Source organism: Panthera onca, chromosome A2, assembly GCF_046562875.1.
Source record: "Panthera onca isolate mPanOnc1 chromosome A2, mPanOnc1 haplotype 2, whole genome shotgun sequence".
Lineage (NCBI taxonomy): Eukaryota > Metazoa > Chordata > Mammalia > Carnivora > Felidae > Panthera > Panthera onca.
Window position 1 is genome coordinate 113,815,244 of NC_138340.1, and position 27,279 is coordinate 113,842,522.

At 39.1% G+C, this 27,279-nt stretch overlaps 1 protein-coding gene across 1 annotated transcript in view; it reads left to right on the top strand.

The window, feature by feature from the left end:
- DNAH11 (dynein axonemal heavy chain 11) overlaps positions 1 to 27,279 on the top strand; it is a 359,440-nt gene that overhangs the window by 21,172 nt on the left and 310,989 nt on the right. Inside the window, exons 6-8 of the mRNA XM_060632677.3 lie at positions 2,387 to 2,598; positions 10,540 to 10,770; positions 12,389 to 12,556. Of these exons, the coding sequence (XP_060488660.3) occupies positions 2,387 to 2,598; positions 10,540 to 10,770; positions 12,389 to 12,556 (611 nt within the window). The remainder of the gene's footprint in view (positions 1 to 2,386; positions 2,599 to 10,539; positions 10,771 to 12,388; positions 12,557 to 27,279) is intronic.

The window sequence follows — 27,279 nt, forward strand, 5'->3', positions numbered from 1 at the left end:
GCATCATGTGTGTGACACCATGTATGTGAAAACCCTCAAGAATTATCTTTGTATGCCCAGGGCCTGGCAGACGTTAATAAGAATGAGTTGAGTGAATGAAGTTAGTAGCCTCTTCTTGTTTTCCCACTCCTTTCTAGTAGCTACTATTTTAAACACTTTTCATTTTTTCTGATCGTCTGCCTGGTGTACCAGCATTACACTACAAAATTTCCATTAGCTGAAATGCTCAGAAAACAACTACTCCATCTTTTGTCTATTTTGACGATACAGTCTCTTTTGTTTCTAACTTGTCCAACATCCATTCAGTTCATCTTAAATTAGCTGAGCCTCTGGTTTTCCTCAGCCAAACTGGCATATTAACACCTTCCTTGCAGAATTGTTTTGAGGATTAGAGCAGTATTTCTCTACCTTGTCAGTGTTTATCGCCATTGACATTTTGGGTTCGATAATTGTCGTGGGAAGCTGTGCGTTCCTGTGTGTTTAGCAGCATCCCTGGCCTCCACCCACCTCCCCCTGGTGCAGCTGTGACAATTAAAAATGTCTCCAGACATTGCCAAATGACCCCTGGGGGCAAAACCTTTCCTGGCTGAGAACCCTTGAATTGAGGATAAAATATACAGGATACAAAGTACTAGGCGCACAGTAAGTATGTTCTCAGTAAGTAGAGGCTGCTCGAATTTTTTTCTGTATTAGTAGAAGATGAACATTTTCTGTGGATAAAGCATCTACAGGAACAGATCACAGGGGTACTCAGGGCCTTATGAGCGCATGGGCTGGAGATTCAGACACAAACACTCTGAGTAGAACAAGTGGCTCAAAGCCATTGTCAGAGGTGGACAGCCCCCTCCCAAGGACATACTTGAGGCCTTTTAAAATCACCACTTGAGCTTGCCACATTTTAAAGGCACTTAGCCGTTGGATGCAATAATTTAATTTTGAAATTAACATGGGTAACAACATACTATTTTGAAAACATGAGCGGAACCAGTGAAGAAAAGAGTTCCTGGATGCTCTCTTCCTAGGTCTTTATCATTAAGGCAGATAAATTGGTTATATGTTAAGGGGAGTAATATAGGTGGGTGTATTCCTAATTCTCACAGTCAGAAAAAGTTGGCAGGGTTATTTGTTTGTCACCTCGGCCTGGACAGGAGTGTTTTGAGAGAACACCAGGAAATAAGAATTTACTGCCTTCCCTACCGTCATAAGTAAAGCCTGTTTTCAGTTAATCAAAGTTGTTTGTAGTCTCAGGAACAAAATGCAGTCTGATGGAGATCCATTTACGGCACATTAAGCTGACTAATTTTTTTTTTTAAGCTCTACACCCACCATGGGTCTTGAACTCAGGATTCTGAGATTGATTTGCATGCTCTCCGAATGAGCCAGCCAGGAGCCCCTAAAATGACTAATTTTAATCAAGAGAAGATTTAGATTAGATTAGACAGTAATTGATAATATTTCTCTCCGTATGTGTGTGTGTGTGTGTGTGTATGTATGTGTGTGTTTATTTATTTATATAGTGCTTTTGAGAAATATTCCTTAGCCCTGCTTAACAGTTTTTAGATCTCCATTTTAAAGTGTAGAGTTGAATGACATTTAGTGCATTCACAATGTTGTACAAACTTCACCTCCCTCTAGTTCAAAAGTATTTTTTTTATTAAAAAATTTTTTTAATGTTTATTTTTTGAGAGAGAGGAAAGAGAGAGCCTGTGAGCAGGGGAGGGGCAGAGAGAGAGGGACACACAGAATCCGAAGCAGGCTCCAGGCTCTGAGTTGTCAGCACAGAGCCTGACGTGGGGCTCAAATTCACCGACCATGAGATCGTGACCTGAGCTGAAGTCGTATGCTCAACCTACTGAGCCACCCAGGTGCCCCCCTCCCCCCAAATATTTTTATCACCCATACTTAACAATTTTAGTTGCTATATTTTGAATAAAATTTCCCAGTCATTGCCTGAGTTACTCTCGCAGAACACTGGGATGAGACAATTAAATTGTGTGGGGACCTACTAAGTGGTAATTAACATTGTAGTGATGAGGCTTGTAACGTAAACCATAAAGTGACAGCAACTTTGGAGGCATGTTTTATGCCTGCAGTTTCATGGACTTGAGTAAATTTCTTTAGGTCAAAAGGTATTTTCCCACCGAGTATTGTGTTACTATTTACTTGAGCTGTGCAGGTATCTGCACCAGGGCTGTCCTGAGTGGCTGCTATACACGGACCATGTATGGGGCCTTCCAAACCCATAGTAGGTCATCTGTAGGATAATCAATATAAAACAGAGAGGATCACATTTAAGTACAGCTCTGTTGTTTTGCTTTGTTTTCTTGTGAAGTGAATTTAGGAAAAAGACCACCCTCACATTCATGGTGATTTTCTTTCCTTTTAGCTCTCCTAGAAGCCCAGGATGTGGAGCTATTCCTGAGACCTCTGAGAAGACATGTTCAGTGTCTGCAGGAGACAGAATTTCCACAAATCCGTGTGCTCATTGCCCCATTATTTCATACCATCTGTCTGATCTGGAGTCATTCCAAGTTTTATAACACTCCTGCTCGGATTATAGTTTTATTGCAAGAGTTTTGCAGTCTCTTCATTGACCAGGTGTGTAGTACTAAAAAATAGGAAGAAGAGGAATCATTGCCATGTGGTGGGTTTTATTAAGCCAGTGAAAAAAAATAGTCTAGAGTCAGAACACCATTTTCCTTTCGTTTTTCAGAAAAGACTTTTATGGTAGCAAAGGTTAGGTGACTTTCTATTCTAAATGGCAAAGAAGCTCTGGAAATCAGGTGCATTCAAAGGACAGTTTGTCATTGGATTTAATACCCTACCTTTGTTCAAGGAGAGTTATGGTGTCTTCTAAGAAAAGACAGATAGGCATAGTGCTTTCTTACAGCTTTCCCTTTGGTTTCCACAGGAACACTGATACACTTTTGGAAAATAAAGTAAGTTAAGAAAATCTGGCTGAAAAAACAGTAGTGAAGTTGTATTAAAAGTATTGATTCATTATTGATGTTAAAAAATCCTTGCTTATAATTTTCTACTCTTCACTTGCAATATGTTTTTTTTTTTTTAATTTTTTTATTTTAAAGAAAGGGCAGTGAGCAGGGGAGAGGAGCAGAGGGAGAGAGAGGGAATATTAAGCAGGCTCCATGCTCAACACGGAGCCTGATGTGGGGCTCCATCCCACAGGCCTGGGATCATGACTTGAGCCGAAATCAAGAGTCAGACACTCAACTGACTGAGCCACCCAGGCGCCCCACTTGTAAAAGGTTTTTTTTAAAAAATTAGACTTTCTGTGAACTTTCATTCTTTGTGGGTCCATAAAATCAGAATATTACATAATTTAAGAGCTGAAAGATACTTGGAGGGTACGTAATCCAGTGGTTCTCGGTTGGGGTGTGTCTTAGTCTGCTTGAGCGGACATAACAAAATACCACAGACTGGGTGGGTTTCTTTTTCAGAAACTGTTTTCTCATAATTTTGGAAACTGGGGGCTCAGATCAAGGTACCATTATGATTATGTTCTGGTAAGAGGTATTTTTTTCCTGCCTTAAAACTTTTCTCTCTGTCCTCACATGGTGGAGAAAGAAAAAGCTCTCTTCTTCTGTTCTTACAAAGTCACAGTCTTGTCAGATTTGGATCTTGCTCTTATGACTTCATCGAACTTTAATAACCTCCTTAAGGCCTATTTCTAGATGGTCACGTTGGTGGTTAGGGCTTCATCCTAAGAATTTGAGTGAAGACAATTCATACCATAGCAAGCTCGATAGCAGGTTGTCTAGCTGAACCACTAAGGAGTTTTTGTAAAACAAATGTCAGAGAATCAGAATCTGTATATATAGCTTAGATTTTGAGATGTTAAGAATGCTTTCCATGAAAAGCGGATTGCCTTCAGCTGCAACTGACAAACTGAAGCAAAATAAAAAAAAGTATGAATTCACGTGAACTGGAAAGTCTAAGAATGTAGTAGTTTTTGGAATAGCTTGTTTCAGAGGTCTCAGATAATAATTTCAAAGCTCCCTGCCATCCTTCATTTTGGTCCTTGTGTTTGCCTTTATTTTCATCACATGTTAAGTATGGTGGCTTTTAATAGTTCCAGAAGTGTATCCTTCTAGTAGAGGAACTTCCCTAAAAAGAGGCTCTCTTTCTTTATTAATTCTGGTCCAGTGCATTCTAATTCTAATGGATTCTAATTGCTGGAGCAATCATTGTGGCAGGGGAGATAGGATACTTGGGAAAGTTCTGCATCACTTATCCAGAGGAGGATGGACACCTGTGATTGACCTAAATCCTTGATCTAGTCTAATGCCTCCTAGCTGTGTTGATGTTATGACTTGCATAGAAAATGAAAATACTATAGTACTTGGGTGGCTCAGTCAGTTAATTGTCCAACTCTTGGTTTTGGCTCAGGTCACGATTTCACGGTTCATGAGTTTGAGCCCTATATCTGGCTCCACTCTGACAGTGAGGAGCCTGCTTTGAATTCTCTCTCTCCCTCTCTCTCTGCCCCTCCTCCACTTGCATGCGCACTCTCTCATGCATGTGTGTGTGCTCGCTCGCTCTCAAATAAATTAAAAAAAAAAAAAAAAAAAACTTCCCTACAGAGTGGGATAAGTTGGGAGGGCATTTGGAACCCTTAAAGTATACTCATAGACAAGGCAAACAGCTTGCAGTTCCCGCTGCCCCAGGTCCCAGAACCTTGCTGTTTTAACCAGTAAAGAGAACAGTGTTGTAGGATAAACAACAGTGGTTTGGGAACTGTATTCCAATCCAGTACCTGATATATTTTTTTTTTCAGATGAATTACCTGAGACGTGAAAAATCACATCATTTGCTGAATTTCCCTGACAATTTAGGGGGAAATCCAGATTAGAAAACAGGTCTCCTAACTTGCAGTCCAGAGTATCTAGAGTATGAAATTGAGTTAGGTGTGTGCGTATGTGTGTGTGTGTGTGTGTGTGTGTCTGCTTTTAAAGAGGTGGAGTTTATGGAAAAGGGCTTTGTACTCAGACCAACCTGGATGCAATTCTAATTGAAACACTGGTGGAGTTAAATAACTTCTTCAAACTTTAAAAATCTATGAGGATGCTGCTTCACTGGGCTGTTGTGAGCATCAGGAGATAACCTAAGTGGGATGCCCAGTGTGGCATTTAATAGAGGCTCAGTCAAAGCTATTTCTAAGCTATTGACCCACAAATTAGTTGCAACTATTAATAAGAGATAGCTTGTTATATCTTATCCTCTCTTCTGGCTTCGTTCTATTTCTTTGCTGTTAGGCAAGTGTGCTGGATCCTAATGGCTTTGGATCTCCATATTAAAGACCATGATCCCTACTGAAGAGTGAACAACTATACCCACAACTGCTATACACCTTTTAAAGGATCTTCATTCTCATTTTGAGAACTGTTAAAGCTTTTACTCCAAAACCCTGCTAATGGATAAACCCCAGAGCTGGTTATTCACTGTAGTAGGAAGTTTGTAATAAGTCCTGGTTACCTTTAAGCCTGTAGACCTATTTTTCCTGGTTCCTAGTATCTGTCAATAGCCAGTTTGCCAAGCTCCCAAGGAAATAACGTAGCTTCCCTTGTTGCTTAGTTACTGTTTCTGGCTTCTCTCCAAGTGTTCCAATGGCCTGATTTCCTTGATTTTCCAAGTGGACTTTGTAGTAAATGTGCCCCAACATGTTAGGAATCAAAAATCAGTAATGAGCCAGCTTTCATACCTGGGTTCCCTAAAGAGCTAAGCTCTCCCCCACTCTTGCCCGGTCATTTGTTGTCTAATTTATATATATATATAAATATATATATAATAATTATTATTATATTATATATATATAATATATATATATATTTATATATATTATTATAATATATATATATATAATTTTTTTTTTTTCACAAGCACTGTGTAGTGCCTATTACTTGCCAGGAACTCTTGTAAGTCTTTACAAAAACTACAAATGTAATCTCTTACCAGCAATATGACATAGATATTATTAGTAGGTCCATTTGATAAAAACCTAAAGTACAGAGAAGATAAAGAGCTTTTCCAAGGTCACCCAGCTTGTAAATGGCAGTTTCTTACACATTAAACTAGGTTCTGTATTTTATTCTTTTAGAGAGAGAGCATGTGCACTCAAGTGGGGTAGGGGCAGAAGAAGGAGACTCAAGCAGGCTCCACTCAGAGTCTGGAGCCCAGTGCAGCCCTCCATCCCATGACCTTGGGATCATGACCTGAGCCAAATTCAAGAGTCCGATGCTTAACCAGCTGAGCCACCTAGGCACCCCGAGGCTCCATATTTTAAAATAATAACTTTGATTTTTAATTACAGTGTAATATGTGGTATACTAATCATAATTGTAGGGTAGTCTCATTGCATGAGATTTATAACAATGGAAATAGTCCCGCAGATCTATCACCCTAAAATTAGCAGTTTTTATATCTAGTTCTCCCAAAATGTGTACATATTTATGCATTTTATCATATCGTTTTTATTTTTTTTACCATCTCCTTGAAAAATCATTTTATTGTTGGATATTTAGGTTGCTTCCAGCCTCCTCTTTTAAAAGCAACATGCATAAAACAACTTGGCATGGGAATCCTTTTTCCTTAACTTGGATAATTGGTTTAATATAAATTTCTGAGGTTGATCAAAGGGTACAGTCTTTTCATGACTCCCGAACAATTTTTAATCTTAATTTTTATTTTTTTAAAAAAATGCATATTTTAGAAAGAGCGCTACTGGGGGAGAAGGGCAGAGGGAGAGAGAGTATCTTAAGTAAGCTCCACACTCAGCACAGAGCCTGACGTGGTGCTCGATCCCATGACCTTGGGATTATGACCTGAGCTGAAATCAAGAGTCGGCTGCTTGGGGTTTCTGGGTGACTCAGTGAAGTGTCTGACTTCGGCTCAGATCATGATCTCAGTTTGTGGGTTCAAGCCCCACGTCGGGCTCTGTGCTTACAGTGCAGAGCCTGGAGCCTGCTTCGAGTTCTGTGTCTCCCTCTCTCTCTGCCCCTCAATTGCTTGCACTCTCTCTCAAAAATAAAACATCAAAAAAATTTTTTTAAAAAGTCAGCCGCTCAACTGACTGAGCCACATGGGTGACCCTACAAATTCTTTTTCTTAAAACGTGTGTTTATTGCATTACTATTATCACTGTGTAAAAAGTTTTTCTGTAATTCACCAGCTTTGAACATTACCATTTTTAAAAAATTGGGGGTGATTCTTTGGTTATGTAGTGGTAGCATGTTTCTTAACTTGTTCCTTGCTTGATTCATACATTTTTACACATTTTGTGTTTTTTATAATTTGATGACATAGCTTTCATATACTTTGTGTTCCATGAATCTGTTGACCTTAAAGTGTTTATGAAACATTTGAACCCTTGCTGTGTTATACATCATAGGTCGTTACCTGGCATACTATCATCTGTATTTGGCTAATAAATCAGTGCAGTATTCACATTTTTTATGATATTTAAAAAATTTTTTTAAATACTGCTTAAGTTGAGAAGGTCTCATTTAAATTTCAGTGTCCCAGCCTCCCCTGAAAAGTCAGAGATCTCCCAACACTGGCTCTGCCATCCCCATTGGTACAGTCCAGTGCCAGAGCTTCAGGTGCTTCTTTGGAAAGGTCATGTGCTGTGTAGGTGACCGTCGTCTCCACCATTTGCTGTTGTTCCTGGTCTCATTCATTCATTTTCATTATATGCCTGATCCTTCTAGGCATTCCTGTTTCTGGCCACCTCAGCTGATAGCATACTGGAGTTTTGGTAATGGGTCTTTTTTTTTTTTTTTTTTTTTTTTTTTTTAATAAATGCTTTGTTCTTTTCTTTGGTAACCTGAGTCTACTCCCTGTTTGTTGTACCTAATTCCCACTCTAGGCCCACCCTCTGTCTATTCCATTGTTGGGCAACCCTGATGTGGATATTGTTATTAAATATCCCAGGTGAAGAAAAGTTTAAGTCTGAGATGTGATCTTCTAGAAGTGATGTCAGGGTTGAGCAAAAGTATGAGTCCATAAAAGCACATAAAAAAGCAACAGCTGGTGGAACTCCTGGGTGACTCAGTCTGTTAAGGGACAGACTCTTGATTGCCACTCAAGTTACGATCTCACTGTTAGGAGATCTAGCCCCATGTCAGGCTCCATGCTGACAGCACAGAACCTGCTTGATATTCTCTCTCCCTCTCTCCCTTTCCTTCTTGCCTCTCCCTCCTTCCCTCCCATTCTCTCTTTTAAAATAAATAAACGTGTAAAAAAAAAAAAAAAGCAACAGCTGGAAGGCAGGTGTCAAACTAACATATCATTGATAAATGGGTTAATTAATAATTGACTAATTGGCTTATTGATAAATTGGTTAGTAGTATGTTACTTTATAAGACTTCTGAAGTGGGACCAGAAATCGGTAGATTTACCAAAAATCGGTAGATTTTTTTGTTGATTTGTGCTGATACTGTTGAGTATGAGAGAGTAGAGTGCTCCTGGTTGGATATGCTATAGAGAGCTGCTGTAGGAAACAGAATAATTCAGAGGCTGAGCTAAAAGAGATTTTGAGGTTCACCTAATTCATCTCTCTCCTTTTGCGGATAAGGAAACCGAGCTACTCTGAGATGATTTAGCTAATACCACAAAAGCAGTTAGTGGCCCCTATCACTGATTACAGCCAGGTTTCCCATCCCTTATTGATGGTTTTTCCCTCAAATATCTGGCTTCCCATTGAAAGGTATAGACTGGATTTGCTGACCTATGATGCGTAGTATGATTAGTACTATTTAGTACTATACCCTTGTCTTTGGAAGGTTAACTGCTGTGATTGTCTCATTTGTATGAGGGTCAGTCAGGAAGGGCAAGAAATGAACTTAAGGATGGCCTGCCTGGAAGTTAGGTTAGACCTAAGTAATTAAGTCACTGGGGACTTCTGAACCAGAGAAGGCAATTGATTCATCTCCATTGATTTTTTTTTTTTTTTAGCTTCCTAAAAGGATAACAGCGTACATTTATTATGAAGAATATATGTAGATAAAGGTCTGTGGAATCCCTAGCCCATAGCAAAATGTGAACTACTTTATAACATACATTGCTAAGGGCTTACTAGTAGTTTTCTTCTCTGTTCTCTGTACAGTGTTAGCATCATATGTGCAAAGGTTAATTTTCCATGCAGTCTGAGTGGGAAATAAGAGCACAGATTGGGACTCTGCAGCTCATAATGAAAGGATTTTACTGTTAGGGGTTTTGGAAATGACATGATTTTCTTACAAATTTATGACACAGTCTACATTACATGTAAAACGGTGGCTACTAATGGGAGAAGGAGACTAAAAGGTTTACCTTTAGGAAAAAATCCTTCTATCTCGTAGCTTGAACTCAATGGCTTTCATTACATGCTCCATTGAGACATGTAACAACTTTCTAAGCAAACTCAAAATTCAAGGCACAAAATTTAACCCTATAATTTATATGAGGTTAACAGACATCAGGAAAAAATAGAACATAAGAGAACCTTTAGAATTTATAGTTTCTTAGCAAATATGGAAAGGAAAGGACAGGAAATCACCTACATGACTGTCCTAGGAGACTTTGGCCAGTGCTACATCAATCTGTTACATAGAGTCGTCTTTTTTTTTTTTTTTTAAGTAGGTTCCATTCCTAACATGGGGCTTGAACTCATGACTGTGAGATCAAGAGTCAGATGTTGGCCTGACTGAGCCAGCTAGGTGCCTCTACTTGAGTGTGTCTTTAGAAAACTCTTCTCCTTTTTCCGTTTCCTTTATTTAAAACTAGCTTATATATTTCCACTAGATTTTATGTCCTCTAATGTGCTTAAGTTCCCAGAAGAGCTTGCTCACCTAAAAGAATTGCCAGTGATATACTCACTTATAACAGATCTATCTCACCTTCACAAATGGCCCAGTGCTGCCAGGCAAGGTGACTATATATTTAAAGTCCATGATCTCAGAGATTTTTCCTTTCGGCTCGTGTATTTCTTTTTATAAAGGAATAATTACTCAGAATATTTGTGGCAAGAATATCCATGCAAATTCTGACTATACAGTTGTCCTATCTATAAAGCTTAGCAAAAACTTAGTCATTGCTAGGAAGTATAAATTCAGAAATTGGAGAGTCTCAGTCTTCTGTACATTGTCCTAATATATACACATATGTCATTGAAACCCAAGCATCTGAATTTTTAGAACTTTTTTTCTCACAACATTGCTGGCCCAATTGTAGACATTTATCATTTAAAAATGATGGGGAATTTTTTTTTTAATGATTAATTGAAACCGGTGTTTTCACTAAGAAATAAAGCATATTTTAAAAAATAATCTTTTTAAAGCAACTTTATTATATTTTTTTGAGAGTGTGTGCTCACGTGCAGGGGAGGGGGGGTAGAGGGAACATTTTAAGCAGGCTCCATGCGCCATGCATGGCTCCATCCCACGACCCTCGGGTCATGGCCTGAGCTGAAATCAAGAGCCAGACACTCAACCGACTGAGCCACGCAGGTACTCCTAATCATATTTGTTTTCCATTAAATCCTAGGCAATAATTTACCTTTCACCTGAAGACCTTTTGAAAGGAGAAGTCGAAGACTCTTTGGAAAAAGTGCAGGTGGCCATTAACATCTTCAAGACTTTCAAAAAGTCTTTTTTCAACTATAGAAAGGAACTGGCAAGCTATTTTATGGGAAATGAGCCAAAACCATGGGATTTCCAGTCTCAACTGGTGTTTTGTAGGTTTGACAACTTTCTGGACCGTCTCATGAAAATAGAGGTATTCATTTCTTGACCTGCAATTTATTCATACTGTAGGTGGGTTAAAAAAAATCTTGTAGTTTTTTCTATTATTCAGGAGACTGTTTATTCTATTTGGATGGGAGAGTGGAAGATCTTCTTTCTCAGTTATTCTTAGGAATTGCTCACAAAGTCAGTGTTAAGATCGTTATATAAGCTTTCCATTAGTTTCTTTTTTTTTAAATTCTTTTTTGATTGTTTTAGTATACTGAGTCTAAGTGAAACTGCTATGTATCAGTGACCTTTCACTTATAACTTAGCAAGCTCTTGGAAGACAGCTGTAAATCATGAATCTGTAAACTAAATCCTTTTTTTCCTTTCTGTGTTTAATGTTTGACATTGGGATTCTACACCTGGAAAATCCATTTGATAATCTAGAATACCACATTCTCTTTTATTATATATATACATAGACTATAAAAATATTAAAGCCACTTATAAAAAAATAACATGGATATATATGTGCTGTGTATACATGTGTTTCAGATATCTAAGGAACAAACAATGAATACACACATGGACACACATATTTGGATGGAGCCAACTGGCTGTTTTTTAAATTTTTTTATTTTTTTATGTTTATTTTTGAGAGACAGCATGAGTGGGGGAGGGGCAGAGAAAGAGGGGACATAGGATCCGAAGCAGGTTCCAGGCTCTGAGCTGTCACCATAGAACCCAACGTGAGGCTTGAACCCAAGAACCGTGAGATCATGACCTGAACTGAAGTCAGATGCTTAACCGGTTGAGCCACCCGGGCACCCTAAGGCTAGGGTTTTTTTTTTTTTAAACACAGTGGAACTGTGGCAGTGCCTTAAATTCTTTGTAAAGGTCTTTAGAGTAAGTCTGGACTTTCTTATTAATATAAAATTTGTTGTATTTCATTCAAATTTAGATCTTAATGTTTTGAAAACCCTCATCACTTAATCAGCTTGAATGCTTCTGCAAGTCTGACTGCTAAATGCCTAACTGCAGGCAACTTGTCACCCTTCCTTAACGGTCCTATACCCCCTTTCATTAAGGGAGGTGATTCATTGCCAAGTGTAGGCAGCCAAAAAGAGTTTTAGATATTACCTGGGGATCTGACTTACAATCAGAAGGGCACAAAATTAGGGAATCATACATTTAGCTTTGGCAAAGTAGGTGTTGCAGGCAAATACCTGCAGTTGTTAGAAAATTCTTACAAAATGTGAAAATGGGAGTATGATTTTAAAAATAGGCAGTCATGAGGGGCACCTAGGTGGCTCGGTTGAGCGTCCGACTTCGGCTCAGGTCATGATCTCACGGTCTGTGGGTTTGAGCCCCCGTGTCAGGCTCTGTGCTGACAGCTCAGAGCCTGGAGCCTGTTTAGGATGCTGTTTCCCTCTGTCTCTGCCCCTCCCCTGCTCTCTCTCTCTCTCTCTCAAAAATAAACATTAAAAATTTTTTTTAAAAATAGGCAGTAACTTTCTTCAATTAATAATTTATATTTTCTGTCACATAAGTGTCCATTAACTCGCCAATTTTGAATGTTTGAGAGCGTTTTTTCTTTGCAACTTTCAAACGTTCTTGTCCTGCTCATGATGGTGGGAAGATCTTTATTGTACCATGTTTTTTCAAAGGATATATTTGTCACCATATTGGAATTTGAAAAGCTGGAAAGACTTGAATTTGGTGGTACCAAAGGAGCGATTTTAAATGGACAAATCCACGAGATGACAGAAGAATTCATGGAACTCTGTGAAGTTTTTAAACAGAGCACTTACGACCCATCTGATTACAGTAATATGGTAATGCTGTACCTTTGGATTTTCATTTCATAGAACCCTGTAATTTGAAAGCTAGAAAGGATGAAAGGTCACATTGGTAATAGGTATCGTCTGGTACCATCTCTCTAGGATGAAAGAAGGTAAAAGACTTGCCCGAAGTCTCTTACCTCCTTAATGGTAGATCAGGGACTGGAACTTGGGCCTTTGCATGTAGAAGTTAGAACATTTAGAACTGTTTCTAATGTTACAGTGGAGTCACTGTGGATGTGTTTCTTGCTTTTGTGTACTAAAAAGGAACTTTCCACGTTAGCTCATTTTCTGTATGACTATCTGATGTCTCTGTAACTTGTGTGTTTTATTTTAGCCTTTTCCTGAATCAGTGGGTAATTTTTTGGTCTATTTGAACATTTATTTTCAGTTCATTGACTACATAGGTGATTAACATATATATCATCTCTTGTATTTTTTATTGTTATTCTTTAGTACTATTTATAGTTGCAGAATTTCAGTCTCAAGGAAATAAGGGGAAACTTAGCAGACTTCAGCTGCTTCTATTTTCTGCCACTCCTAGCATGTTGGTAGCCAGGGAGTTACTGTGAGCATCCCTGCAGCTCTAGGATAAAAATAACCTAATTTCAGTTGTTGGCCAGCAACAGAGAAGTCCGGGTACCAAAAAAAGCAAACAAAAAAAAACCCCAAAACAAAGCAAAGCAACAACAAAAAACCCCAACTGTTACCTTTGTTGTTTTATACAGAATGTGAATTTATTCACTAATGTGTTTATATTTGGTCAAATAATCGATTCTTTGAAATGTCCAAGCACAGTATGTCAGCCTCGTTAAGGACAAGATCAACAAACCTTCTGAACTGTAGTCAGCTTTTGATGAAGCAGAAGTAATGGTGAGAGGCCATAGCAATTGTGCATTCTGCTGTTTTGTGGAGAAGCAGGAGGAACCCGCAGCTGTGGTGACTCATGGCCTGAGACTTTTCAGAGTCTCGTAAGATGTCTATCTCTTGGCGGGCATTCAGTAATCTGGATGGAATAGAACTCTCAGCAGGGCCTTGGCCTAGTTCTCCTGAGCATCTTGGCAGAGAAGTGTGAGACCCAGCGTGTACGGGATCCTCAGGTGCACTGCCTAGCGAAGCCTGGATTTCCTCACGATGAGAAAACCCAGCAAGGTTTCAGAGTGCTGGGGTTGGAGGACGAGCCTAGGTTTAGCTGATGTCATTGCCTTGGCGATGCCATAGGTCCTGACTTTACCCTTCTGTCTTCACAAAGTCTTGCATAGTCACAAACATGGAGGAATAGAAAACTCTTTTGCTATTGACACATCTATCTGCTTCGTGTTTGTGTTTTGGTATTCAGTATTTTGAGGCCCCATTTGTTTCTCAAGTAACATGGGGAAGGCTTACTTCTGCCTTCCATGTCTGAGCTGGAGACCTCAGTCACCTGCCCTCAGAGTCTCCTTCATCATCCTGTCTGGTTATCTTGCCTTAGACTAAGAAGCTCCTTGACTTTGGTCATTCCTTAAAATAGTCATAACTATAAGTTGATTTATTGCTGTGCTTATGTTGAAGAAGAGCTTTGCTTTTTTTGAATGTATCCTGGTTCAGGGTTGCCTCAGAATATTGCAGTGATTATGTATTTTTTGCTTAATGAGGTTTTCATTTGGTGCTTTTTTAGCTGAATTTAACGTATTGATTTTTATGATGAATTCAGTTGGTAATTTTTACGACACATTTTCTCAAATTGCTTCCAACCTAGTATATTCACACAGATGTGTCCACATGCCCACCCAGGTGCCCTTCTTCTCCCACTGCATACACTTCACCTGTTCCCTGGTTCCCAGTGAATACGCACTAGTGCTAACGTGACAGTCGAGTGTATCGTGAGTCTGGTGTGGTACTGGTTTAAGCATGTTTCAGTAAACTAAAGAAATAGTTGCTGGTAATTTGCTTTGGGATATGCTAGTGTTTATTTCTTTTAATCAATCTCAAGCCTATAATCAGGCTTTGAGCCGTCCCTGGTGTGGCCGAAGAGGTGTGCCACTGTGGTTGATTTACAGAACATGGGGATTTTCTCAGTTGTATCCATGAAAACATTCTTGGGTTTCTCAACTATTTTTGAATAGAAAGGGTCACTTTAGGTATTTTCTTTGGCTTCTTCCTATGGAATTTTGAGATTGATACGATTGTGGGGAAAGACTTGCATTATTTATTTTTTAATTAAAATTTATTTGACATATAACATGGTACAGATTTAAGGTGCACAGTATGGGAATTTCATACATTTATATATTGTAATGTGATTGTCATGGTGATGATAATTAGCACCTCTGCCACATTACATAATTATCCTTTCTTTTTAGTGGTTGGATTCATTGTGTTCTAGTCTGTCAGGAAGTTTGATATTAATGAATAGAGACACAACAATATTGTATTAAGATAACAGATTTTCTAAGAGATTTGCTTTATTAATTGTTTGTATTTAACAGCTAGTCAGGTGACTTGAGGCTCGGCAGCTTTGCATGGCAGACATTTTAAGGTGTTACTTGATTAAATAAAATTCCCCAGATAACTAAGCAAGGGTGATGGCTATTCGTGAGAGTAATCTCTTGGTTCCACTAAGTCTCTGTTCATCAGAGTCCGTTAATATTTACTGAGCAATTGCGGGGTGCCAGGAATTGTGCCAAATCTTCACATATTCCTGCTTAATAATCCTGAGAGTGACACCCAGGCAGATGAGATCAAGTAAATTATCTGAGATTGCGCTGTCCCCAGGGAGGGGAACAGATTCCAGTTCTGAACTCTGAACCTCATGCCCAGCAATCTCTCTCTGTGGTGCCGCTCCCGACTCTTGAATATTTATCTCCCTTGTTGTCTCTTCATTGAAATAAAGGGAATAAGTTCATCATTGCAGCATCCTCTCTGAAAACCCGTGCTCTGAGGTGGAGTGATCCAGGGTGCTGTGTCTGTTTACTTTTTCTGCCTAGTTCTTACTGGGAAGGTTGCTTCAGGTACCTAGACTGTCGTCATACCAGAATCCAAAATACATGTTAAAAGTTGCTATTTAGGAGCTCCTGGGTGGCTCAGTCACTTAAGTGTCTGACTCTTGATTTCGGCTCAGGTCATGATCTCATGGTTTGTGAGATGGAGCCCGTGTTGCACTCTGTGCTGACAGCACAGAGTCTGCTTTGGATTCTCTTCCTCCCTCCCTCCCTCTCTGCCCTTCCCCTGCTCACTCGCACTCTCTCTCTCTCTCTCTCTCAGAATAAATAAACTTAAGAAAAAAACAAAAGTCACTATTTAATCTTTGTCCTCTTCTAGTCTACCGAATGATTAAGTTCTGTATTAATATATAGGGCATTTTTTTTTTTTCTACTACTTTTTTTTCAACTTTTTTTTTTTTTTTGGGACAGAGAGAGACAGAGCATGAACGGGGGAGGGGCAGAGAGAGAGGGAGACACAGAATCGGAAACAGGCTCCAGGCTCCGAGCCATCAGCCCAGAGCCTGACGCGGGGCTCGAACTCACGGACCGCGAGATCGTGACCTGGCTGAAGTCGGACGCTTAACCGACTGCGCCACCCAGGCGCCCCAGGGCATTTTTAATTTTAATGATATACATTTTATATTAACCATCTGCAGGATTTTCGTATCTCTTACCTGCTTATTTTTCAAAATAAAACATATTATTTAAAAACATGACTCTTTTATCCTTCTGGAAATGTAGCATGTGCAAAAATGTAGTCCCCTTCTTCTCACCCTGCTGTCTTTTTCCTAAGCCTTCGAGTTTTTCTCCCCAAAGCCATTTACCATTATGAGTTTCTTGTATAATGTTCCAAAGGTACCTGGTTTATGCACTAGTCTATACATGTATATATTCTTTTGTATTCTGTTTTTGCACAGATCGCATTCTCTACATATCACTTACACCTTGCTTTTGTCACTTAATATATTTTGGCGGTCTTTATCACTACAAAAGTATTGGCTACTTTTTAGACAATTTGGTATTATTCCATTGAATTGATGTACTTTTCATTTTTAAATGGTAAAGTAACAGATACCATTCTTTAAAAATTCATTTAGGAACTTCTGCTTCTGGGAAGATGGAATAGATATATGTTTCCCTGTTCCTTTTAGTAAGTAGGACTAAAACACTGGTCACTATATATAAAACAAAAGACTCTGAAGGGTGAAAAGAGGTGGATTGGTTAGGGGCTTTTCTTGTTACCTGAAATGACCCAGGCATGGAATTGGATACACCCGCAACATGGAAACACCAATGGGCACAGACATCAAAAGCCCTAGTAAAAGCCTGATCTCTCTTAAGAAAGGGACAGCATAGTAAGACAAAACTTGCAGGCCATAATCTCTCTAGTTCAGTCAACCAGCACAGAAGAAACTGTGTCTCGCTCCCATCCATGTCAGCAAAGATTGGGGAGCCTAGACTTAAAACCAGTCTCTAACAGGTACCTCAGCCCCCCCTCCCCCCCCCCCCCCCCCCCCCCGACCCTACTGGGATGGTGTCAGAGATTGGCCAATTAGAGAGATGTGATTTAATTCTGGCTGGTCAGTAATGAGCTCACTCTTTGTGGAGTCAATGGTGACCCCAAGGGAATCCTGGACCTCTTTCCTCATCCAGTAGTATTCTTACCCCACTGGGGTAGTTCAGATGAAGCCTGCTGGAGAGTCGGGACTTTGACCATGGCCGACCGGTAACGAAGTCACCTATGCTGTGGCTTCTGTGGACACCACAGGTGGAACTTGTGTGCCTAGCCATAGAAAAGAGCTCCCCACACTCAGGTGTTCATGGATGCCAAATGAGAACCTGGACGTTGATCTCAACCTGACAATAATGAGGCTGGAGCAGTATCAGGGAAAGTCAGCAAACACAGGATTTAACATCCAGAGTCTCATAATGCGAAAATGTCCAGAGTTGATTGAAAATATTATACCAACAGCCAAGAAGACCTCATCTGAATGAAAAAGACAACTAATACATTGCAGTATTGAGATGACAGAAATATTAGAGTTACCTCACAGATTTTAAAGAGCCATGCTAAAAATGCTTCAAATAATAAGGAACATACTTGAAACAAATAAAAAATGGGAATTTTAGACCTGAACGACAGAATAAAATACAAAGCACAATGATTGGGGTCAATGGCAGAATAGAGGGGTGAAGCATTCACCAACTAGAAGATAGAGCCATAGAGACAACATAGCAATAAAACGAACAGAGCCTTAGGGAGCAGATCTAGCATTTGTGTCATTGGATTTGGAGAAAAAGAAGAGAAAGACCATGAGGCTTAAGGTGTTAAAGAAATAATGGCTGAAAACTTCCTTAATTTGGCAAGAGATATAAACCTACAGATTCAAGAGGAAATAACTCAAAGCAGAAAGATAAATCCAAGGGTAAACTCAGAGAATTCTATGCCAAGACATGTAATTAAACTTTTGAAAACTGAAGATAAAAATTCACTAAAGCAGCATGAAACAACTTGGTATGGGGAAAAATGATGTGAATGAAAGAGGATTTCTAATCAGAAATCATGGAGGCCAGAAGGAAATGGTCAAACATTTTCAAGCACTGGAAGAAAAAAACTGTTAATTCAGAATTCCCTACCCAGTGAAAAATAACCTTCAGGAATGAAGGGGAGATCAAAATCTCTGATGAACAACAACTAAGAGAATTTGGTACCAGTAGACTGACTCTAAAAGAATAGCTAAAGGAAGTTCTTGTTACAGAGAGGAAATGTTGAAAGAGGGAAACTTGGGACCCCAGGAAGAATATGGTAAGGAAAAATATGTGTAAATACAATGGGCTTTCCTCCTCTCCTTGAGTTCTCTAAATTATTTTTGACAGTAAAAGCAAAAATTACAACACTGTGTTTTTAACTATATGTACTGAAAATATTTAAGACCATCATGTTTTAAACGGATGAGTATAAAGGGATCAAAATGGAGGTAAGGTTTTTTTCTTTTTTTGCCTATTTAGAAATTGTGGTAGGGGCGCCAGGTGGCTCACTTGGTTAAGTGTCTGACTGAGGCTCCGGCCATGATCTTGTGGCTCGTGTGTTCGAGCCCCACGTCAGTCTCTGTATTGAAAGCTCAGAGCCTGGAGCCTGCTTTGGATTCTCTCTCTCTCTCTCTCTCTCTCTCTCTCTCTCTCTGCCTCTCCCTGCCTCTCCCCTGCTCATTCTCTTTCTCAAAAATAAACATTAAAAAAAAATTAAAAATTGTGGTAAAATGTGTTCTACGTTACAATTTTTGTGTCCATTACAAAAAAAAGTGTTTTAGAGAGCACTGGTGCAGGGTGGGGCAGAGAGAGAGGCAGATAGAGAATCCAAAGCAGGCTGTGTGCTGACAGTATCGAGCCCTACGCGGGGCTTGAACCCTCAAACCAGGGGATGATGAACTGAGCTGAAGTCAGACTATCAACCAACTGAGCCATCCAGGTGTCCCTTTTGTGTCCATTTTTAACTGTACAATTAAATGGCATTGAGTATATTGACAGTGTTGTACAATCATCACTGCTATCCACTTGCAGAACTTTTTTTTTTTAAGTTTGTTTTGAGAGACAGTGTGCACAAGAGTGGGAGAGGGGCAGCGAAAGAGCATCCCATGGGGCTCTATCTCAGGAACCGTGATATGAGGACCTGAGCTGAGATCAAGAAAGGACGCTTAACTGACTGAGCCACCCAGACACCCTGCAGAACTTTTTTAAATCTCAAACAAAAACTCTGCACCTATTAAGTGATAACTCTCTTCTGTCCCTTCCTCTCAGTTTCTGGTAACCTCTCATCTGCTTTTTCTCTGTATGAATTTATTTTAGGTATCTCAATAAATTTAGGTATCTCAATAAATGTTGGTGGAATGATAAAATGTCTTATGTGTCACAATTTGATTTTTTAAGGCTAAATAATATATGTAAATGCTGAAATTTATTCACTTGTTGATAGATACTTGGGTTGTTTCTAACTTGTGGCTCTTGTGAATGATGGTGCTGTAAACAATGGTATACAAGTATCTGAGTCCTTTCAATTCTTTGGGGTATAACTATGATTTGAAATGCTTTGTCGTGTGGTGGTAATTTATTTATTTATCATTATTTTAAAAAAATATTAATGTTTGAGAGAGAACATTAAAAAATTAATGCTTTTGAGAGAGAGAGAGAGACACAGTGCAAGCAGGGGAGGGGCAGAGAGAGAGGGAGACATGGAACCTGAAGCAGGCTCCAGGCTCTGAGCTGTCAGCACAGAGCCCGACATGGGGCTTGAACCCATGAGCTGTGAGATCATGACCTCAGCCGAAGTTGGACGCTTAACCAACTGAGGCACCCAGGTGCCCCTGTTTTTTTATATTTAATTTTCTGAGGAATTTCTGAGCTGTTCTGCATAGTGGTTGAACAGTTTTGCCCTCCCACCAGTGATGCAGAAGAATTCCGGTGCCACCATGTCCTCACAAACACTTGTTCTCTTCTTTCTTTCTTTCTTTCTTTCTTTCTTTCTTTCTTTCTTTTCATAGCCATCCTAATGGCTGTGAAGTGACATCTCATTGTGGTTTAATTTGCATTTCTCTAATAACTAGTGTGTTGGTCATGATTTTTATGTGCCTATTGGCCATTTTTTTATCTGTGAAGAAATACCTATTCTAGTCTAGTGCCCATTTTTTCAGTTCACTTGGAGGTTATTTTCTACATTTTTGACATTAATCCCTCATCAGATATAAGACTTGCAAGTAGTTTCTCCCATTCTGTCTTTACACTTTTTTGATAATGTTTTTTGATGCAAAAAAGTTTTTGAATTTTGATGAAGTCAGATTTATCCATTTTTTTCTTTTGTTGTTTGTGCCTTTGATGTCCTATCCAAGAGATGATTGCTAAATGAATGTCATGAAGATTTTCTCCAGTATTTTCTTCTAAGAGTTTTATACTTGAACTCTTATATTTAGGTCTTTGATCCACTTTGAGTTAATTTTTGTATATTTGTCAGGGTCCACCTTTATTGTTCATCACCATCGGTATGGAACTGCAACTGACTTGTGCATATTGATTTTGTATCCTGTGACTTTGAATATATTACTGCTAATAGCTTTTTTTTTTTGGAGGAGGGGCATAAAATCTTTAGGGTTTTCTACATAAAAAATCCTTGTATGTGTTATGAGATAATTTTACTTCTTCCCAATTTGAATACTTTAAATTTGTTTTCTTACATAATTGTTCTGGCTAGTGTTTCTAATGCTATGTTGAATAGGAGTGAAATTGGTCATCCTATCCTGTTTTTGATCTTAGGGGATAAGATTTTAGTCTTTGAGCATTGAATATGCTGTTATCTTGGCAGTTTTGATAGATGACCTTTATCAAGTTGAGGAAGTTTCCTTCCATTCTTTATTTAGTGTTTTTATCCTAAAAGGGAATTGAATTTTGTCATGTTTTTTATGCATCAGTTGAGATGATTGTGTAGGGTTTTTTTTTCCTTTGATTTTATTGCTTTGGTGAACTACAGTGATTGTCTCGTGCCATCCTTGCATTCCAAGAAGAAATTTAGTTGGTTATAGTGTATAATCCTTTTAATAAGCTGGTGGATTGTTTTCTAGTTTCTGTTGAGAGTGTTTGCATCATGACTGAGGAGGGGTACCAGTCTACACTTTGCCCTTCTTGTAGTATTTTTATGTGGCTGTGGTGTCAGGGTAGTGTTTGCCTCATAGAATGGGTTAGGGGTATTCCCTCCTCTACAGTCTTTTGGAAGAGTTTAAGAAGGATTGGGGTTAATTCTTCTTTAAATGTTGTCTAGTGTTCACCAGTAAAGCCGTCTAGTTTTAGGATTTTCTTTGTTGTATAGTTTGCAGAGTACTGGTCTTTGATGTCTTTGGTTAAATTTATTCCTAGATATTTTATTCTTACCCACTTGTAAGTGGAATTGTTTTCTTAATTTTTCCTATTGATGGTTTGTTTAGTGTATAGAAGTGCAACAGGATTCTGTGTATTAATTTGTATCCTGAAGCTTCACTGATTACATTCATTGTAATAGGTTTTGTTTTAGTGGCATCTTTAGGGTTTTCTATATATGGTACCATGTCATCTGTGAAGAGTGATAGTTTTACTTCTTTCCGATTTGGATGCCTTTGATTTATTTTTCCCATCTAATTGCTTTCACAAGAACTTCCAGTACTATGTTGTGTAAAAGTGGCAAGAGTGGACATAATTGTCTGATTCCTGATCTTAGAAGAAAAGCTTTCATCTTTTTGCCTTTGAGAATGATGTTAGCTGCAGGTTTGTCATAGACGACCTTTATTATCATGAGGTGTGTTCCCTCTAACTCTACTTTGTTGAGTTTTCATCATGAATGGATGTTGAGTTATGCTAGATGCTTTTTCTGCATCTGTTGAGATGATAATGTGATTTTTATCTTTCATTTTGTTAATGTATTTTTGGTCATGATGAATGATCTTTTCTATATATTGTTGAAATTGATTTGCTAATATTTTGTCAAGAATTTTTGCATCTATGTTCATCAAGGATATTGATTGGTAATTTTCTTTCTTTGTAGTGCCTTTGTCTGGTTTTGGTATCAGTATGCTGACATCATAAGATAAATTGGAAAGTACTTCTTCCTCTCAGATTTTTTTTTGGAATAGTTAGAAAAGGATAGGTATTAACTCTCTTTAAGTGTTTGGTAGAATTCACCTGTGAAGTCATCTGGTCCTGGACTTTTGTTTGAGAGTTTTTTGGTTACTGATGCATTTTTCTCACTGGTAATTGGTCTGTTCATATTTTATATTTCTTCCTGATTGAGCGTCAGAAGATTGCATGTTCCTAGAAATTTTTCCATTTTTTCCAGGTTGTCTGCTTTGCTGGGGTATTATTTTTCATAGTAGTCTCTTCTAATCCTTTCTATTTCTGTGGAGTTTGTTGTGTTGTTGTTGTTTGTGTTACTGTTTTCCTCTTTAAAAATTTTTTTTTCTAATTTTTTTAATGTTTATTTTTGAGAGAGAGAGGGAGAAAGAGAGAGAGAGTGTGCAAGCATGAGCAGGGGAAAGGCAGAGGGAGAGGGAGACACAGAACCTGAAACAGGCTCCAGGCTCTGAGCTGTCAGCACAGAGCCCCAGGCAGGGCTTGAACACATGACCAGTGAGATCATGACCTGAATCAAAGTCGGACGCTTAACTGACTGAACCACCCAGGTGCCCCTGTTTTCCTCTTTTATTTCTGATTTTGAGTTCTCTTTTTCCCTTGTTGAGACTGGCTAAAGGTTTCTCGTTTTATTGTTTTAAAGAACCAGCTCTTAGATTCATTGATTTGATCTCTCTCTCTCTCTCTCTCTCTCTCTTTTTTTTTAGTCTTTATTTCCTCTCTGATCTTTATTATTTCCTTCTAACTTTAGGCTTTGTTGGGTTTTTTTAGTTCCTTTAGGTATAAGGTTAGATTTTTTGAGATTTTTCTTATTTCTTGAGGAAAGCCTGTATCACTATCTATTTCCCTCTTAGAACTGCTTTAACTTTGTCTCAAAGATCTTGAAGCATTGTGTGTCCACCTTTTTTTGTTATTGTTTTTGTCTCCAGATATTTTTTGATGTCCTCCTTGATTTCTTTATTGACCAACTGGTAGTTTAGTACCATGTTTTGTCTCCATGTGTTTGTATTTTACAGTTTTTCTTGTAATTTTTAGTTTCATCCTGTTGTGGTCAGTAAGATGCTTGATAGGATTTCAGTCTTCTTATATTTATCAAGACTTGCTGTATGTCTTAAAATGACCCATCCTGGAGAATATTGTGTGTGTACTTGAAAAGAATGTGTATTCAGCTGTATTTGGATGGAGTGTTCTGTATATATCTTTTAGGCCCATCTGGCCTACTGTGTTGTTAAAAGCCACTCTTTCTTTACTGATTTTGTCCGGATGACCTATCCACTGATGTAAGCAGAATGTTAAAGTCTCCTACTATTAATGTGTTAATGTCAATTTCTCCCTTTATGTCAATATTTGCTTTACATGTCAATATATGTATTTTTAATTTTTTTTGATATACACACATTTTTGAGAGAGTGTGAGCATGGGCAGGGGTGGGACACAGAGAGAGGGAGACACAGAATCCAAAGCAGGCTCCAGGCTCTGAGCTGTCAGCACAGAGCCTGACCCGCAGGGCTCAAACCCATGAACTGCAAGATCATGACCTGAGCTGAAGTCTAACATTTAATGAACTGAGGCAACCAGGCACCCCTTATTAAACATATATTTAGGTGCATAGATATTTAAAATTGTTATAGCCTCAGATTGGATTGATCCCTTTATCATTATGTAATGCTCTTTGTCTCTTTTTGCAGTCAATTTTTTTTTTTAAGTTTCTTTTGAGAGAGAGAGAGAGAGAGAGAGAGTGAGTGCATGTGAGCAGGGGGAGAGGCAGAGAGAGGAGAGAGAGAATCCCAGGCAGGCTCCATGCTGTTGGCATGAGCCCAACTTCGGGCTCGAGCTCACAAACTGTGAGATCATGACTTGAACCAGAAGCAAGAGTCAGATGCTTAACTGGCTGAGCCACCCCCTTGCTCCTGCAGTCACTGTTCTAAACCCTCCTTTGTCTACCATAAGTATTGCTACCCTCAGCTTTTTTTTTTTTTAACTTCCATTTGAATGGAATATTTTTTCCATCCCTTCACTTGTAGTTTGTATGTATCTTTAGGTTTGAAGTGTGTCTTTTTTTTTTTTTTAACGTTTATTTTTGATAGAGATAGAGCACAAGTGGGAAAGGGGCAGAGATAGAAGGAGACACAGAATCTGAAACAGACTCCAGGCTCTGAGCTGTCAGTACAGAGCCCGACGCGGGGCTGGAACTCACAAACTGCGAGATCATCACCTGAGCCGAAGTTGGATGCTTAACCAACTGAGCCACCCAGGCGCCCTTGAAGTGTGTCTCTTGTAAGCAGCATATAGTTGAGTCATATTTTGTTTTCCATTCATTCACTGTATGTTATTTGATGGGAGCATTTAGACCTTTTACATTTAGAGTAATTATTGATAGGTATGTATTTAGTGGCATTTTAATTGGGGTTTTTTTTTTTTTTTTGGTTGTTTTTGTATTTCTTTTGTATTGTCTTGCTCTTCTCCCTCGTGATGATGACTTTCTTTAATGTTTTCTTGGATTCCTTTCTGTAAATTTTTTGTATATCGTTGATTTTTGGTTTGTGTTTACCATGAGATTCATATTTAATACCCTATGTATGTAGCACACGTGATAGTTAAGTTTGAACACATTCTAAAAACATTGCATTTTTATTTCCTACTGCATGTTTCATGTATATGATGTCAAATTTTTCATCTTATTTTGTGTATCCCTTAACCAATTATTGTAGATAGAATTACCTTGTTTTTTTGTTTTATGCTCCAAATTTTTATTTAAAATCTAGCTAGTTAACATATAATGTAATACAGTTTCAGGAGTAAAATTTAGTGATTGATCACTTACATATAACACTCAGCATAACAAGTGCTGTCCTTAGTACTCATCACCCATCTAGCCCATCCCCCACAGACCTCCCTCCATCAACACTCAGCTTATTCTCTATTGTTAAGGGTGTCTATGGTTTCCTTCTCTCCCTCCCTCCCTCTCTCTCTCTCTCTCTCTCTCTCTCTCTCTTTCCTCTCTTTCTTTCCCTTCCCATGCGTTCATCTGTTTTGTTTCCTAAATTCCACATATGAGTGAAATCACGGTATTTGTCTTTCTCTGACTGACTTTGCTTAGTGTAATACAATCCAGCTCTATCCAGGAATTGACTTTTGTTTTAATCTTCATTACTAGCCTTGTAAGTGATTGATGTAGTACACTCCTGTTGCTTTTAGTGGTGAAAATTTTTCTTTTCATAGTTTTCTTCTATTTATGGCCTTGCCTTTTCTGATTAAAGAAGTTCTGTTAGCATTTTTTATGAGGCTGGTTTAGTGGTGATGAACTTCTTCTATCTGGGAAACTTGATCTCTCCTTCAATGCTGAATAACTTTGCATGCTAGGTTGAATATTCTTGGTTGTAGGTTTTTTCCTTTTAGCACTTTGAATATATCATGCCATTTCCTTCTGTCTTACAAAGTTTCTGTTGAAAAATTAGCTGATAGTGTTTTAGGGTTTCCTTTGTACAGAAGTAATTGTTTTTCCTGTTTTAAGATTACTTTTTCTTTAATTTTTAACATTTTAATTTTTGTGTCTTGATGTAGACCTCCTTGGATTCATCTTGCTTGGGGCTCTCTCTGTTTCCTGGATGTCCATTTCCTTCCCCAGTTTAAGGGAATTTTCAGCTATTACTTCTTCAGATAAGTGTTCTGCTTCTTTCTTTCTTTCTTTCTTTCTTTCTTTCTTTCTTTCTTTCTTTCTTTCTTTCTTTCTTCTGAAACACCTATAAGGTGAATATTGTTATGCTTGATGTTGTCTTAGAAGTACCTTACTATATGCTCATTTTTCTTTTTGCTCTTCAGCTTGAGTCCATTTCAGTACACTGTCTCCCAGATGATTGATTCATTCTTCTGCATCCTCTAATCTGCTCTTGATCCCTTTATTGTATTTTTCCTTTATTGTATTCTTTAGTTCTGATAGGTTGTATTTTCTTTCTTTGTTGTAGTTCTCACTGATTTCATCCACTCTTCTCAAGTTTAGTGAGCATCATTACTTTGAACTCTTTATCAGATAGATTGCTTATCTCCATTTCACTTAGTTTTTTGAGATTTTATCTTGTTCTTTTGTTTGGAACATATGCCTCTGTCACCTCATTTTTTCTCACTCTGTTTATTTCTATGTATTATGTAGGTCAGCTGTGTTTCCTGGTCTTGAAGGTTGTGGTGTTATTTAGAAGGCATTCTGTGAGCCCAGTAGTACAGTGCCCCCTAGTGCCCAGCACCAGGTTGTCCGGTGGTGTCCCCTGTGTGGGCGGTATACACCCTCCTGTTGTGCCTGGGCTGCATCTGCTGTAGTTGTGCTGGTGAGTGCTGCTGCCCCCCAGCCCATCTGTCTGCACCGTCTGGCTGTGACTACTGGGAGTGTACTGGTGGGAAGGGCTGGCCCCTGGTATGCCCAGCTGAGAGGCCTGGCTATAGCTGCTACAGGCTGGCTGGTGGGTAGGATAAGCTCCTGGCATAGCTGGCTGAGAGATCAGGGTAAGCTTGTGTGGGCATGCCCCCTCCACCCCCAGGAGCCTGTTTGGAGGGGGCGTGCGGTGCCAGTCCCGGCCAGGACTGCCAGGTGTGTCGGGGACAGGAGCCACTTGGCAGGGTGGGTCTGCAGGAGAATTCTGGGGTCAACAGTGAGTGCTAGCAGTACAGATGGAGAGTGTCAGAACGAGCTCTGGCAAGCATCCAGCCAGCTAGATTGAAGGAGGGCAAGAAAAATGGCACCCACCAGCACTTTCTTTCTCTGAGAAGGCTCTTGTAGATCCCTTCCCCTTCAGCACACATCTTAAAATTAAGTCAGTAGATTTCCTTCACTTATAACCCAGGTGGCTTGACCAACTGCTGCTCTGTGCTAGGCCTTGGGCATAGTGGTACAGTGTGCTGGTCCTTGAAGAACAGTCTCAGTTTCCTGTAATCCTCTGCCTCTCCTGGAGTGCAGCCCTTCTCAAAGCCAAGTGTTGTAGGAGCAGGTCTTTAGGTACAGATCCCCATGGCCTGGGGTGCTTAATGTGTGGCTTGATAACATTCCTCAGGGAGGACCTTCACACCTGTGACATCCCTCCCACTTGGGGGTCCCTCTCCTGGGGGTTTGGTGCTCAA